General features: G+C 34.8%; 1 protein-coding gene and 1 long non-coding RNA gene across 2 annotated transcripts in view; both read right to left on the bottom strand.

Moving 5' to 3' along the window:
- Positions 1 to 410: 410 nt before the first annotated feature.
- On the bottom strand, positions 411 to 12366 carry LOC130144023 (uncharacterized). The gene is made up of 6 exons (XR_008819986.1): positions 12194 to 12366; positions 10637 to 10726; positions 7099 to 7173; positions 5677 to 5785; positions 2702 to 2804; positions 411 to 1776 (listed from the first exon to the last, which is right to left on the bottom strand). It is a non-coding gene; the product is annotated as an uncharacterized LOC130144023 (long non-coding RNA).
- Positions 12367 to 12450: 84 nt separating this feature from the next.
- The window catches only part of SCEL (sciellin), a 114224-nt gene continuing 109022 nt past the window's right edge, over positions 12451 to 17652 (bottom strand). The window contains exons 13-15 of the mRNA XM_056327847.1: positions 15260 to 15319; positions 13579 to 13635; positions 12451 to 12484 (exon numbers count right to left, since the gene is read on the bottom strand). Coding sequence (XP_056183822.1) covers positions 12451 to 12484; positions 13579 to 13635; positions 15260 to 15319 — 151 coding nt within the window. The remainder of the gene's footprint in view (positions 12485 to 13578; positions 13636 to 15259; positions 15320 to 17652) is intronic.

Raw genomic sequence — 17652 nt, 5'->3', positions numbered from 1 at the left:
GCTTCCTGGGGAAGCACAGGGTAATAACAAGAATAGTTTAACTGTAATATGTCGTCAGCAGGAGACACACACCAGAAAAAAATATCTATACTAACGGGTTTATTAAAACTACTGCCTTTAGTTTATAAAGAATTTTCATAAAATTAACAAAACAAACTGTCTATTGTTTCATGGCTCCTTTGTATATCAGTCTGAACATCCTTTAAGTCAGGCAAGACAGATTACATCATTATTCAGCTGCAGGCCCAATGGTTTAAATTAGACACACATCCATGTGCAAACTACTGAATGTGCAGACAAAGAGAGAAATTTTGGCTGGGACAGCCATTCAACAGTCTAATATTAATCTGTGGCTTTGGCACTTTCCCCTTTCTAAGCTCTTGCTCAGGTCCAGCAGTCTTCAAGCACTCTAGCTTTGTCATGGTAGTATCTATGAAGTCCTTCTAAGCTGAGATGTAAGGGAGAAAAATCACTTCTGAATAACCATGTTCTAAGCCATTTCATGGCAGAGACTGGTAGTCAACACCTTTGTTTGTCCAGCAAACTGCTGAACTATTTATTATCTTAGGCAAATAAGGCAGGTAACAATTGAGTGTTGCAGAAACATAACAAAGCATGAACTCTTCTTTCAGTTTGTATACTTCAATGCGCATACACTGTCCAAAAGGAAAAAAAAATAATGCTTTCACTGTAGGCTCAAAGGAAGGAGTTTATCTGCCCTAATGCAGACGTCTAGAAATCTGAGCTAGTCACTCCAGGTTCCTTTGCAAACCACGTAAAGTAAGATGTACATTCAGAGCGTGGTTAACATCATGGTAAAATAGATGTTTGCAATCCGAGCAATTGAATCGCTTCCTAAAAATGTTTACTACTCTGTATGACTCTGAAAGCAGAATAGATCAAGTAACTTAAGAAGTAGATGTCTACATTGCAGATGTTTAAATTTAGGCAAGATGAATCCATCCAAGGTGTTTAGATATTCAGTTTAATAAAGTAGGAAAGATAAATACAACAACATAATGTCATGCAAAGTATGTATTTCATGATTTCATGGCCACTATTAAGTGTGCACTTCTTAAAAAAATGGTAATACAATGGTTACCAGAATTACAAACACGGAGCAAGATGCTTCTAATTAAAACCCTCTAACAATTTTTGTCTAGAATCCTACTAAAGTAATAGAGATGCATTTTCCAAAGATGATTTGTTCCATTTTAATTTTATCATTTAAGTTACTTGGGAAGAATCTTCCTCTGGAGACTGATGTCTTTTCTCAGAGGTACATAGTGAACCCACCTCACTCTGTATGAAAACAGTAGTTTAAACTGAATAGCTGACTTTTAAATGACTAATCTTTGATGCAATCAATCCCATTCATGTTATATAGAGATAACAGATCTTTATATCCGAGATGTGTTTTCAGTAAAGAGAACACAGCTCCTTCAAAACATACATGTAGGTACGTCCTTCTGTTAAGAAAATTTCAATAAATTGTTAGTTTTACATACAGTTTAGCAGTTTCACAGATCTGATGAATATACTGAACAATATCTTGTTTTACTTCCTGGCATGTGTGTATGAAAAAGCATCTAAATTATCATAAATTAATTCCTTTGGGAAACATGCAGTAGAATTGAATTTAGAGTATTTGTTCCTAGCAATAAAATTAATCATTTTCCATAGTGGTTTGAATTAACAGGCCAATACGCTTAACTAAACACTCGTGGAACTTCGTTATCATTCTCTCTGTATGTCAAAATTAGTAGATCCATTTTTCTGCAAGAGAGAAAAGATTGATCAGAAATGCCAAGCAAATCAGTATTCTCTAAATGTTACACAAAGAACCTTTAGATCAATTAATTTTTTTAGAAAATCTACCAAAGTCTGACTGTCCCATCTTGTCATTTGCTGAAATAAGATATGTCAATTTATAATGCTTATTATACAGTCTTTGGTGTGTCTTCCTACAGTTTTATAACTGTCACAATGACTTAATTTTAAAATCTGATTCATTGCAAAATTCACCTCCCATCAAATTTTGCAATGGCATAATAACGCAAAGTATATCAGAACATTTCATCTACGTTTCCATTTGTCTTTATCTGGTACAGAGGTACTGATTTGTAGTATACAGTGTATAATTGCTGAGAAGACTTAAAATCTAGCAACTTCTAGGAAAATTAATAAAGAGCTTCGTTCTTCACTGCCATGCACATTTGTTTACTCGCTATGTTCCTCACAAAGGTAAGAATGGTACTCACAGGATAATATTTTCATTATGATTTAATAGGGTTTTGTACCTTCTCTTCATTAGTCACAACTACATTAGATGAAAATACCTCTGAACCCTGGCTTATTCATTTCAGTAGAACAGCCTGATTCTCAGATGACCTTGCAATTTATTCTTGTCACTTCCAGGGCAAGATGCCATTGCTTTGCTCCATTGACTGCACAGGTAGGACTGAACAGATTACAATGAGATCTTAAGAAATCTCCCTCACAGGTACAGAATAATTATTGTGTCTAGAACCTGGGGTTGGATATCACCCTAATCAACCCAGTCTTACTGAATAAAATAGTTTGAAAAAGTTTGAGTACACAGAAATGAGCAAACGCAACAGCTGTGTTGTAATACATTGGAGTTATTTGAATATTTTCTACATTTTTGCTTATGTTCAGTATAATACATCTTGCATCTTACCTTTAACTTTGGAATAACAAGGCTCACAATGCACAGTTTTTCTGTAAATCCAAATGCTGTCTCCTGCTTTCAAATCTTCCAGTGGTCTTTTACATACTTCACACTTCAACACACAAGTAAAAGTAACAAGAAAAATTAAAATGAAAGGCTTCTCTAATATTCATTCCTAGCATGCTGTCATTTAGGAAGTAAGCAACCCAGATCATAATAGGGGTTATGAGTACTGCAATATCATCAAATCTTAGCTCTGAAAGGGTAGTTTTAATGAACAGTAAATTAGACATCTGAATATCTCACCTTTAGACATCTAAAAATCAGATACCTAAGTCTCAACTGGTTCTGTAGGTTCTCATTAAACTTACTAAACCTTTCCTTCCCCCAGACACTTCCAAAAGGTGCTTTCTGTGTCTTAAAGATTTATTCTAAAATAAGATTATTCACCCTTTTGAGATCCTTTTGTTTCTTCATTGAGTAAAGGAAGCATGATCAGACTTAATCATCCAACTTCAAGTAGATCTTAAAGAATCTAAATGTGTATTTCAAAATATTTTGTGACACTTAACCATTAACTATGTCTCCCAAGGTTGCAGAATCTGGACAATGCTTTCACAAATGCCTCAACAAGCTAATTTTTGAGATAGAGAAGCATTGCCCAGTTTCACATAGGAATATACACAGATACACACAGAGGTTGACTTCCCAAAATCACAGGGAAAGCCTACAGTGGATCAAAGAGCAAAGTAATTTTTTGTATAAACCAGAATCTTGACACCCAGATCATCCTGGTTTTTTGTTGGGTTTTTTTTCCCCAATATAATAAAAGAATAGTACATTCCAGTTTCTTTGGATATTTTATCCTCTGATAAGTGAAAAGCAGCATTACTTTTACAGTGCAATTCAGTAACCAAATTGCCAGTCATCCCAGAAAAGCTGTGAGCCTTTCCGTAATTTTCATGATGGCTGTCTATTCAGATAAATTTGGACTGAAAATCTTTATTACTATTAACAGTCTTACCCAGAACATCCCTTTGCAGCTAAATGAATAAAGAAATTCTGTGATGTCAACACCACAGATAACAACACACAAGGCAGTGTAAACTATTAGCTCCAGGATCCAAACAATATGCAATTGCCTTATGTTACACATGCTTATTAGGGCTAGTATGAATTTGCAACTGAGCACGCAGTACTGATTAGTATAACATGTTAAAGTACTAGACATTTGTTTGTTTGTTTGTTTTACATAACTATGCTTTTTCTATATCATTTCTACATAAGCTGTTAGTATTAGGGTACTATTAAAACAGTCTGCTCTCTTACTCATTTTATGTTTCCTGGTATAAATCAGCAAAAGGATGAGCATGCTTTCAAAGCTTTGATTACCAAGATTAGCTAGCATGTTTGTACAGAGAAAAAACCCTACAGTTTGGATTATTTACCCACGTAACTTTCGGCATATACCTTTATAAGGAAACAAAGACCTTATACTGCTGTCAGCTACATGCAAATCTATAATGGATACAGGGTATTTGTAAGGAGCTAAATGAATGTTAATGATGAGAAATTGCACTACTTAGCTAAATGCATAACTGCAAGCATGAACCATAGACCTCCATTAGTTGTTTAATTTTTTGCCAGTGCTTCCATAAATGTGTAGTTACACAAAACTTAGGCTGAATTTTGCTAGCCAGACAGGTCCCCACTTGGGAATAGGTAGCAAAAAGAATATAATTTAAATAATAAGCTTAAATATTTAACAAATAATTCAGCCAATAGCAACATATTAACAATCCTAATTGCATAAAAAGCCCATTCCTCTTTATGTGGGTTGATCTATCTAAAAGGAATGCAAGCGAACCAGATCTTGTATTTACTTGCAATAATAGTACTGAGGAGGTATTACATAGTGATTTCTATGGAAGAAATTGCATTTCTAGTGCTCACAGAGCTCAGAAAGTCCGTATGAGACAAAAAGCATATGGAACATCATATATGTTAGGTACAACCTCAGTGCTCTATTCTGCTCTGAGTTACTCTTCAGGCAGTAACTATGTAAAAGGACTGCTGTCAGAAGCAGAAGTAAAAGCTATGCAAGACTGGGCAGAAAAAATGAGCTATGCTAATGCAGTGATTTTGCCAAGTATTGTTTGTTAGAACAACAAACTGTGTGGAGATGCAAGCAGAATTAATACAAGTGAGGCAGAAAGAAAACAGACTAGAGAGCTCAATGCTGGTAGACATATCCTGAGAAAAAATTAAGAGCAAATTTTAGGCTGAGGCTTAGGATTTGGAATGACAAAAAAAAAAAATCTGCTGTCCTTTCATTCTTATTAGTATCAGGGAAAAATAATTACATAACCTTTATTAAATAAGATTGTGGCAAAGACATATCTAATTTCCACACTATTTTATCGTACAGCAGAAACTACCCATAAGACCCAAATTTTAACCAAATCTTTGGTGACAGTGGGTAAAATTATTTCACCTCTATGGCTCAAATACTTCTTGCTAATGCCTTTGGCACAAGCCATGGTTTTAGATGTCACTTAATCAGAAACATCTACAAAACTTTGTAAAAAATAGAAAAAAAATCTCCAATCTGAAGAAAGTGTAAGTAGGATATATTTCACTATATCAGACTGGAAGTGTGTATAACTGAAGGCCTATAAATGGGTAGGACATTCAGGATACGTTCCACTGCATCATTTATCCTCCTTGTGGTTGCAAGAAGGAAGGAGAGGCAGGGAGAGGGAGAGTAGAGGAGGAGACAGAGATGGAAAGAAAGAGGAAGGGATTGTGTAGAGGTGAGAGAGAGAAACTAGTATTTCCTCCATTAATCTTCTCCAGTGTGCAAGCCTTCATCTTCTCCCAGGTGGAGAAGGCCTAAGGCCTGAATATTCTCTTATTATATATGTAATATAATGTCGGTATTACATTCAAATTATATTTCTTGGTAGCAGGTGAAATCTTCTTACCTTGAAGCAAGTCGAATGACAGCAAATTTGCAAGGCATCTAAGATCATTTTGGCATCGATGCCCAAGGGCTTCCTGCAGTATGTACATATATCTTTTCCAATTATACTCCTGTGTATATAATATAACATCAGCTGTCAGAAAAAAAGCTACCACTGAAATCTCAAGGAGAAAATTGATAAGCCTAGTGCAGTACATAGGAAAGACAGGTGTACTGTACAATGGCCATAAATGGAAAAATGTCATGTGTGTATTCCTTCCATTCTAGTTGACAGGTGTAATATACATGCTCCTGTGATGGGCAAATTGCTGAGCATAATTATCAAGTAGCAAAAATACCTTGATAGAAAGAATGGTCTTCTTTGATTAACTGAATGATCTCAAATAGTAATGAGACCGTATTAAAGCTGCTGAATGTCTGGGAGCATGTATGCTAAATGGGAATGAAGTGGAGGGTAATGATTTTAATGTTTTAATCACAAAAGTAAATTGGTAGTTGAATTTAAATTGCCATCATTTGATCAGTCTGATATAGAATCTCCCCTATGTTGTTGAAGTGCCTGAAAATACTTTTAATTTTCTGCACTGCAGGGAGAAATCCTACCTTCATGGCAGTGGTACCGAACACATGTATAGAACAGCCTACCTCATATTCATAACAATAATATTAAAAAAAAATCTCAGCTCTTTTTGTATTCTTATGTGATGATCTGTACTTTCTCTAGATACAACTGCTGGTATTGGTTTCACACCACAAAATCAACTGCTTTTGCTCCTTTCCACTCAATGATAAACCATTGTACTAATATTTAATCATTCCCAGAGTTCCTTATACTTACGCTGGAAAGGGTATGAGTTTTTCTGATTTGGTATTTCTGAGTAATGGAGCTGTCCAAATTATCTGAACTGAAAATAGTGGGCACATTTAATTTTTTTTCCCCCCTGTGAAGTAAGATATTACCGATTGAGCAAATATCCTTTTTATATTTGGGGATATCTTACCTGATGTGAAAACATGGAGTTTTTAACAGCATTGTCATGTAACCCTATTCCTCCACATCTGTACCTAAAGTTGGTCATTATAGACACCATTCTCAGAAAGGAAGACAATTTCAGCGGAGTAAGCAGCTGCCCAACTGAAAAACTTACAGAACCATGAAGCCAACTCTATCACTTAAGGCATTGGCTATTGTTTCTATAGATATTTCAAAAGTGTCAGCTGTGACAAGCCTAACATAATATTAGGCTGCTGAACTGTGGTAATGATTTGATGGCAAGATCCCACAGAAAGGGAGCTCTGTATGAAAAGCTGTCTGATGAGCATAATCATGACTTCCACTGCTCTCTTTTGTCTGAACGCTTGAATGCTTATGCAAAATGTCTGTGTCCTTTAATACTCTACAATGTTATTAGTGTGTACTTACCGATCAGAAGTAGAGTAAACAGTTCTGATAGTATTTCCAGTTATATTTTCTTCATAGGCACCATATGATGATTTGCTGTGAAGCAGTGAGTGCACAGAAATCACTGAACAGTACTTTTTATTTTTAAAGGTTTCACTACAGTGATGATAATATGCAAATTAAAATAATGTAACATGCTTGTAATAAAATTTTAATACTTGGTGGTGAGTTCTTTTTCTGTATTTTCACAACCATTAAGAAAAATATATGAAATAAAAAAACATCAATTAGAAATACAGTGTCCTTAGACTGTGTTCTGTTGTCGAATGATTCTTCAACATTTCAAAACTAAATCCACAAGCCCATTGAGCAAAATCTACATGACAGTATTGGGTTTGCCCATGTTGATATCCCAGCCTAAATAATACATATCAGGAAATGGTGACACATTGCATTTTTTCCCTTTCCCCCCCCCCTCTTTCATTACTTCTCAAAGAGTTGTCAGCCCAACAAAATTACAGCATGTCCCTAGAAGTGGAGTGAGGGCCTTTATAATACAGGCTGTTCAACGTGCGATTTGAGTTCGCTACAGTAACTGTATTGTTCCTTGTATCAGAGTAGGGAGGAATATACTGAATTTAGAACTGAATACAGTTGATTAACTGCCAGTTTTGTTTGCATGGAAGGGATGAGCATGTATTGTGACAGCTGAAGAAGTCATATTGCCACACATTTTGAACATTTCTGAACTGATTCAGCTATCCTGTTCCTCCAGAAATTAATAAGGTATATGGTAATTATTACATGTTTTGTATCACTCTTGAATAATATTTAGCAATGTTAGGAACAATATTTTATAGTCATGTGTATTTGCAGAACATGTCTTTTTTAAAGGGAAGTTACAACAGACCGGTAACATGCCTGTGTAAGGTGTTACACAGCCCAGATACACTTTTCTACATACCTGTCTTTTGTAATGTGTATATGTCTTATCTGATTTATATGCAACATCAAAATGTATTAAAATTGAACAGTTACTGAGAAGCTTAAATGATAAATGTGTTTTATTTATGTTTCATAGAACATAACAATATGATTGCTATTCAATAGTAACGTGGCAAACCTGGATTTGGCCAGGTATCTCTTCAAATGAATGCCCAGTGCTGCATTCACATTTCAGGCAAGAGGGAAATAAGCTTACTAAGTGGAAAAGCGAAGTGAAGTGATTGCCTTTTGAAAGAGTTTTTCTGGCTATTTTTCCCCCGACGAAGCTAGATGTGCCAAACACATGTCACAGGGTGGAGTATATTGATGGTGCAAGTGCCTAAGGTTTCTTGCTATAGTGAAAAGTGGCATAGGAATATCACCTCTCTATTCCTATGAGGTACGGGCCTGTTTGTGCTTCTTTTTGTTTTTAAGCTTATTTCCCCCAAATCTTCCATTTAACTCATTGTATTTAGCTGCAGAATCTAGTGCTGAGTCAGGCTGACATTTCAAGTGGTTAAATCAGGGTTGAGATGAGGGCAAAGTGAGTACTGTGCATTGCACACTCAACATAATACGGGTATTTAGATGCAGCATGCCTGAAAATACACTGTTTATCTTATAGAAAGTATAATGTATACAGAAAAACACTTTCCTCAAGTGTCCTAGTGTAGAGAACAGTGTCCCTTGGATTTTAATAACTGGCTAGAGTATTATGGTTGAAATACAGAAAAATATATATAACAATATCTTTATTTTTTTTTACTATATAGAACAAAAAACTATGAAGCTAGAGCAAAAATATTTCTGAAACGTCAGTTCCTAGTCTTGCCAACAGAAAATGTGAGGATACTCAGAACCTTTCCAAATAAATGCATAGTCTGACAGCTTGACAAAACACTAAGTAAAAAACTGAGCCACACTGCAACCTGAGAACTGATCAAGTCCCTTCTTTCAGTTCATATCACCCACTCCTTTACTTGCTAGGGTTTGACTTGTTTATACAGCAAACTACTCAATAATAAATACTCTGTAGAACCTATTACATAAACCCTGAAAGAATGACCTGCAAAGATCATTCATTTAGTAAGCTTTCATAAATTAAATTGGGATTAGAGCTTCAGGTAGGGGATATACGTTTTGTCAAGTGTAAGGTAACACTGCATATTGAAGCATACTCTTTGCACTGCTATTCTTGTATTATTGTTTGTGTTTTTTCAAAGATAATCAGAATATTACACATCAGAAGCTGTATGTTTGAAAATTATACAAAATGCTAATTATTTTTTGTGTTGAATATTCATTGTGAGTCTTAAAACTGCATGCTGTTTGGATATTCTTTTATTCTGAGCCAATTTATGGGCTTGGCCTTCAAGGACATGCAGAAATTTCAAAATACACAAATTTCACCTGCACTGCAACCTCCTACAGGAAATGTAAGAAAATGAGAGGTCAAAGACCCAGTGCCCAGTCACACCCACACCGAGGCTCAGGTGTGCATAAGCTTAAGGACTGGGACGTTGGCCATAGTTGCCATGACGTACCAGACTGTGACTGCTATTTTCCCTATTAGTAAGGCTCAACAGAAGATTTCTCCTCTCTCTTCCATGTCATCAGCCATGGCTCAGGCAGTTCACAATCAATATACGTCAATATAACATCATACGTATAGGAATATGTCTTTAAAAAAATCCTGTCTACCAATAGAACATCATATGTATAGGAATATGTCTTTAAAAAAATCCTGTCTACACTAATACTGAGTTAATCCACATAGGTGGGTGGGTTGGTGCTGGAGAGGTTTTCCTAATCCAAAAAAGTCTTTCATTCAAGAATTATATATTGTAATTTTTGTTGTTCTATTTCTTAAAAATATATTTTGACTGTGAAGAAAAATATATTGTTTCCTTTATCTCAGTGATTTTCTGTTACCAACAGACCTGATGTTTAGCTAGTTCTACTAAATATCCCTACATCACATTTTTTCACTCAGATTTGCAATGTGTGTGCTTGTAGAGACAGAATCCAGCTAGAGCAAGAGTATTGCAAAAGAAATGGTTTATAAAATCATTTGTACCCGGCCAAAAAATCAGAAACCCATGTTACAGTTTCAGTGATTGGGATAAGAGATGATAGATGTGTTCAGATTAATCTCATATAGTTTTAGGAACTGAAGACACTTGAGTGAAGAGTGTAATGTTTTCCTTACAGCCTCGGCAAGAACTAAGCTGCCTGAGAGCTCAGTGTGTCTAACATGCAGGAAATGCCATTCCTCTATTGATTATATAAGAATTCTGGCTTAACTGCTTTCTTAAATTTCATGCCTCAGCTATATCTCGAGCTACACAGGGTATGTCTTGTGCTTCCCACTCTGTGCACTGGAGCTATGGTTTGTGGGCTTTTAAGCGTGGGATCCTAGAAGCAGAATTTGGAAGGGGGCTGGCATAATTCCAGAGCCCAGTGTGAGGTTTCTAAACATCCCTGAAATTTCTTGCATAAAGATGGTTTCTCTTAATTTTTTTTGCAAGAAATAGCACTTTAGACATTATGGTTCTCAATTCATTGTCCACAATACCTGGTCTTTCTTCCACTGTCACTGGAGTAGTTTGTTTCTGGGAGATTATTTGGAGACCTTGGAGGATTTTCATATGCTTGCTCAGTTACCCTAAAAAAAACCAGAAACCACACAAAAAGAAAACAAACACTTTTTAGGAATAATTTGCAACTACACAGCTTTCTGTTACACTTACAACCATAAATGTAGAAGCTTTGGCTAGAATGAGTAGATAAAATAAACTTAGCTTTTTCTTACTGTCGTTAAATAGAAAGTAATGTAATCACTGACCTAAAATTTTAAGTCCTCTTGTTTATGCTTGTAGATATATTTATATCAGAAACTTCATCTAACTTTAATTGAACTTTCGTTTCATCAAGGTGCCCACTGAGGTTTTCAACTGTGCGGTAAGGTAATGTCTCAGTGGTTGATAGCATTCTGCATTTTCTTGGCAATATTCGATAATGTTTTATTCTTTTACTATATTTTAGTTTCAAGTTTTCTTTTTTTTGGATATACTACAGTTATGGTTTTTTTAGAAATGACTAGCTAAACAGATACATAGACTCTTACTTCAAAAAGCAGGATTACGATTCAAGAAAAAGAAACCTTGTCTCCTGCAGTTTTCCCTGCCATAAACATGACATGCAACCAAACATAAAAATAAACCTTTTCAGACAAAATATAGGATTGAAGTAATAAGTGTTAATAATGTTTTTGATGATTTTACAAAGCAGCTCAGAGAAAGGCTGCTCTTACTTGGTTCTGCCAAAGGTTATATTCTGAAAGAAGTTGATGATTATAAGCCTTAACTCAGAGTTTGTGCTGCAGTTTGATTTTTCTCAGTGAGCTTGCCAAGGTCTGAACCTTTGCTAAACGAACCTTGCTCAGTCCTGGTCACTGTTTTATATGCATAGCATGTTGCATGAAGCAGCACTGTATTGTGCTTGACTCCTAATCTTGCAGGCCCCCTTTCAGAACTAAAAGAGAAACTCATTCACCATAGATACTCAGTACGTGGTTCTCTGGTCAGACTGTCAAATGGGACTGCTAGTATAGAAGTATTTTATATTAAAAAAATAGCAAAACTGCTTATGTATACAGATAGTTAAGTTCTTCCTCTTCATTTAGATATACAGCTAAATGGAAGACTCAAAAGTTACCATCAGAATGGTGCCTAAAAACGTAATACTAACTCCACTTTAATTGACCAAAAGGGATCTTAGTTTTTGCAAATAATGAAAACTCATAGCAGTGAAACTTTTTAACTAGGAATGTGTTTCCTTATATTTCTTTGAGATGCTAACATCTGAGTTCACAAAACACCTAGATAAGCACAAAAATACTTGACTACAAGAGATTATAGGTTTGAGTCATTGCTTATTATTAAAATACTTGCAGCTATATTGTTTTATTGGTTAATCAGGCACACTTCAGAAATAATACAGATACATTACTCAAATTATGGAAATTGTGATTACTTTTATTAGGAATTCACATTTTCTGGTACCACACTAAACAGCTACAACTCTTGATATTGGCTTTTTAAATTTTAGAGAACTATGAATTGAGTCTCACCGTTTTTTACTTTGGTCATCAGCAGACTTTACTTCAGTGTGATCACCAAGGTCCTTATCTCTGTGAAAGTGAGAAAACCCTCAGAATTAATCAAATTATTTGATTCAACCTAAACTTATTAAATAGTTTGATTTTTTTATGTTGAAGAAGAAAAATATTATATGCATTTCACAAGGAAGTTTCCTAACTACACTGGGTATGTATCGCAATTGTTTCATATCATGTGTTTAGTTAGTTATGAAGTAATAGTTATCAGTTCAAACTTCAATATTTTTCAGTTTCTCTCCAGTGCTGCAATACAAAAGAACAACAAGCTACTAGAAAATGCTAAGTTCATTAGAGTATGGTAGGATAATTCAGGTTGAAATTCAGCGACCTGGGAGAGACCAGTAGTCTAAACTCCTGCTCAAAGCAGGGGCAGCTCTGAGATCAGACCAGGTTGTTCAGGACTTTTTGTAGTTGTGTCTTGAAAAACTCAGAGGATGGAGATGGTATAACTTCTTCTGGCAACCTGCCCCTCTTCTGGACAGTCCTCCTTATAACCAGTCTGAACGTCTCTTGTTTCAGTTTATGACCGTTGTGTTGTGTTGTATCGCCCTACAACAGGCAAAGGGCCTGCCTACATTTTCTAAACTGACTATGGCTCTGTCGTTATAACTTGATAACATAATTTTGTTCAGTAATGGCACCAGCACCATGAACTATGGAAGTGGCTGCCACAGAGTGTTGCTCGCTTTGTCATTATGTCCAGGCCAGATTCCTCTTCCAACTGCTGTTATCTAGGTTTGTATACAATCTCCAGGACCATATGACCACATTTATACTATTAACTCATAAATCACTGGCTGTGAAAAAGCTGACTTCATAGAATAAATTTCATAAATTATCACGTCATCTATATAATACCTTAATATAATTTCACATTAATAGTTTTATCAAATGGTGTGTGATTAAAAATAATGATGTTATCCATTGAAGAATGGGCCACACTGGTTCTCATTTGAAAATGAATAATGAAGCTAAGAAAAAAAAAAGGATTTTTTTCATTTATTTATGATAGTCCTCTCTTGTATTTAAAGGACAGTTTTTAATTTGACAGAGCATTTCACATTTATTTAAACAACTTCAGTGCTCATGCACTGACTATTTAGAGTTCCAATAAGGTAAAGTCAGGTACTACCTGTGTTTCTTCCACACTGAATTATTTATATCTACTAGACTGTATTTAATGACAAATTTTAAAATGTTACAAGTTCTGTGGTTTCAATAAAGTAACAATATTAATTTTGACTCCTCTAATGAGTTTTACAAAACAGAACCAATTAATACTAATATCCAACAAAGAACATTTTATAAGCATATGAGAAAGATTATGACACCCTTGCCTCTCATTTTTCTGACCGGCAGTATTTATTTCAGTAAAATCCTCCAGGTCTTTTCCTCTGAAAAAACAAACAAATACAACTGTTAAAATATTCCCCCTATCTGGGAAGAGGAAAAGTGTAGTAAAAGAAAGAAAAAGGAAAAATGTAAATTGTTAGTGAAGTTTATGTTCACAATTTGCAGACACTTACATTATTGACCATAACAAGAAAATATGTTTACAATTTTCCACTAGCAAGGTAATGTTCTGTACAATTAAAAAAAAAATTTATTGTCTAGTATAGCCAAGAAAATAAAATGGATTTGTATAATCATATCAATGTCATAGTTTAAGATTGTTCTTTGCCAGTGAAGACAGTGAAGGAGAAACATGGACTTTCAAAGAACGTAGTATTAATTTACAGGGTTGAGGCAGCTTAATCCTTTTTTGCACAATTGATTTGCAAAACCTATATTTTTATTTAAACTAAGAAACTTATACTTCTTAAGATGATACCTGAAAATACGTCCACATATTTTTGCTTCTGGAATGACAAGAAATTACCTCCACATGTCATCATAGTTAACAATTAAAGCATTGATTATGTCTGCACGTCTAATGAAAATGTAAGCTTCCAAAGACTCACATATAGGGAAACATCCTTTACATATATAAGGAAACCTTTTTTAAATTTCATAAATACAATTAAACTAGTGTCTAGTTTTTCCTCTTTTTTTTTTTTTTTACTATTTAAAAAAGGTTTAATGAATTAGAGAATGGAATGACCTACGAAAAGCACTCTAACTAATGTAAAAACCCTGATTCTCTTTAGCTAGAAGAAAGGAGCAAAAGCAAAAGACTTAAGTTAGCTCTGTGAAACTGAAAACTTTGTCACTTCAGTCCATAATAGGTTTATTCATCTTAAAAGTTTGTATGCCTCCTAAAATTCAGTAGTGTCTCAAAGTCTTGTACTCTATGCTAATAAATTCTTGGTGAATTAAAAGTTGTAAAAAAATCATACTCAACTTAAAAGGTTAGTGCTAAGTGTACATACGTATGTATGTATGTATGCATATACATGAGATTGTCTAAAATAGGTGATCACAGGTTGGCAACATTTATGTGCTGCTTCTGTTTAGAACATCATTCTTGAAGATATCTGTAGAATTTCAGTGTTAGGTGTGGCAAATATTACATAGCTCTTACTAGCACAGTACCCTGGCAGTTCTTCACTTTCCGTTTACTGTAGGGCTGCTTACAGACCACAAGAAACTTGGCCTGAAATGCACTGAACTGATGTGCTGTTCAAAAATGTAAGTTCAAGCTGTTCTTTATGGATCACTGCCCTTGGTGACTGAAATGCTTTGTTACATCCTTTTGGGGCAACACATCATCCATGAGTTCTACAGTATTTTGTTTAACACCCCTTCTCTAACAATATTAAAATATTTTTTTAATTTTTTCATTAGGGAAGCATATAAGGCATGTGTGGAAGCTTGCTGTTATGTATTACTTGTTCAGCTGATAGTGCACATGCCAGATAATTAGTCTGTATTTTCATATTCATCATTCTGGATAAGGAATGCTACTTACTAAGCTATAAACATTTTACAGATTTGCAACATTACCTTTCCTGACATTCTCATAGTTACAAACTACCACTGCCTTAGAAAAGCAGGGCCTGAGAAGCTTTGAAGACTTACTTCTTGTCACTTGTGAAAGAACTTGGATTCACTTTGATGAGGTTATTGAGATCTTGGTTCCTTTAGAGACAGAACAAAACCCAGATGAAACCACAATTAGTATGGCCAGCTGTCAGTTAGCTGAATTAAATACTCACTTAAAAAGAAATTATAATTGACACATTCTTTATGAAAGACAAAATTAAACTGATTAAAAGTTCAAAGCCTACATCATTGTAGTAGTTCAAATATATTCATAGACACAGCCATATGCCCCCCATATGCACATTTGCACACACTCTTTCTGGAATAAAAGGACCAAATTATGTGTGGAAACACAAGTTATACCTAATACTTATGTCAAAAAGGATAATTCCTACTGAATATGCATCATGGACAACTTCAGAGATTGCCTGACCTCTAGTATGCTATGATATAACAAATATCTTTACCAGATAATACAATCAGCCAAGTATTCCTGTTATATGCATGAACAATTTCATACCTAAAAAGTAATTAGGGACTAAGTCTGGCTAAATCAGTCAAAAAGTAGGTTATCTAGACCAGCTTCTTCCCAATTAAACTCTCCCTTCTCACAAGAAATTTCATGTTTAAACTGAGGAATGCTGAGAACTAATTACATCAATTGATTGTTGAACTTATGTAAAAGAGTTAGAATGTGATGCACTATTATTATGTGATGTAAGGAAAAACAAAATCTTCCTTGAATTAGATCTTGTTGGTTAATTAGTTTTCTTTTTTCAATATTTTAACATTAAACATGTTATATATTAATGCAACATAACTATTAAAAATGGCAATATTAATTAATGTCCTTTATACTCTTTGAGATTACAAAAAGTACATGCTGACCAAGCTGTTCAGCTATGCTTTATAGTACCTATGGAACAAAATTTCTGTAAAACGTAACCCTTTTAGTTATTAATTTCTTGCACTGGTAACACTTCTCGAACTTTCACCTACATGAAACATCTGCTTGACATGACTGCACCAAGTAGTCAGGGCTGACATTTTGCAAGTTCTTTACCTTGAGGTGGCTGGCTAGTGCAAAGGAAAGGTCATAGGATATGCAACTTCAAGCTACTGGTTCAACCATAGTTCAGGTTATTAGCAACTAAAGTTAAAATTTGAGAGCTATTATTTGTGAAAGGATAAAAATGTAAAGTAGGGCAAGCTGTAGGTTATAGCGGATAAATCAGAATGTATCTGCTTAGGTTCAGGGCACACTTTCACTCATTTTTTAATCTCTTATTGTTATCAAAGCTACATTTACTTTAGAAGTAAGCACACAGGTGACACCAGTGTTGATATCACTCACATAACCCAATCTTAAAAAATAGAGTGCATGTGCAATACAGAACCTAAAGAGAATTTCAGTTTAGGTTTCCTTTAAGAGTTGTTAGCATGCTAAAGATCAGCTATTCAACTTATACCTTTTCTAATACTTCTAAAAGAAATGTCAAGTTTTAAAGTGGGGAAGAGACTAACCTATATATTCATACATTAAAGAAGCTCCTTGAATATCAGAATATCAGATGCAGTGAAAGGCTGTTGTGCAGAAGTCTTTCCAGGTATAACTGTCATTTGAAAAAAGGAACTATTTCAGTGTCCAAGGCTGGCTGAATTGAATTCATACTTCTTAAATTTGTCAACATTTTAAAAAAATACAGATGATGATGGAAAACAGCAGCATAAAACTTCTACACAAAGCAGTTTAGACAAACTTGGCGAAATAGCTTTCAAATGTGGTAGATGGCTTGTAGTAGATGCTGACATTTTTCATAGGTCATTCCAAAGGATGCCACCTCCAAGCACAGTATTTTCAGAGCCTGCTGTTACATCACTGTGAACATTCTGCTTAGGGTGAGTACTTTTTGAAATGGATGAGAACAAGGTAGGTCAGACAGCCTGCCAGGAGGAGAATATATAGTTTGCTCATACATTCAAGAAGAAGAAATATTTTAATACAGCCACAGGACATGACTGGAATTTTTTAGGAGCACCTAATTCAGGATAACAAATACAAATTTTTGTATTCTGTATAAAAATACTTGGAACAGCAGAACAGAGGATTTTGTATCACAATTTGTACAAAAGGATCAAGCCTTGAAAAAAATTAATTAATTTATTATAAAATAAAAACATGAAGACTTAGATTAAGGCCTAGATGTACTTATCATCACTAAAGTGTGGAAGACAATTCTGTTGACTCATTTACTTTTCCCTTTGTAAGTGACCACCTCCAGAAAGAAGTCTATTCACCCTTTAACATCCCCTTGCAGAAAAATACTTAAAATAGCACTATGAATCTACAAGAAAGCCCCACTCTGAAGGGTAGAAAAACCTATGTGCAACTGGACCACTGAGGGCCTCATGCTATAAAATTGTTAACC

Source organism: Falco biarmicus, chromosome 2 (genome assembly GCF_023638135.1).
Source record: "Falco biarmicus isolate bFalBia1 chromosome 2, bFalBia1.pri, whole genome shotgun sequence".
NCBI classification, from domain to species: Eukaryota; Metazoa; Chordata; class Aves; order Falconiformes; family Falconidae; genus Falco; species Falco biarmicus.
Note: the sequence above shows the minus strand (reverse complement) of the source record. Positions and strands in the feature narration are given on the sequence as shown.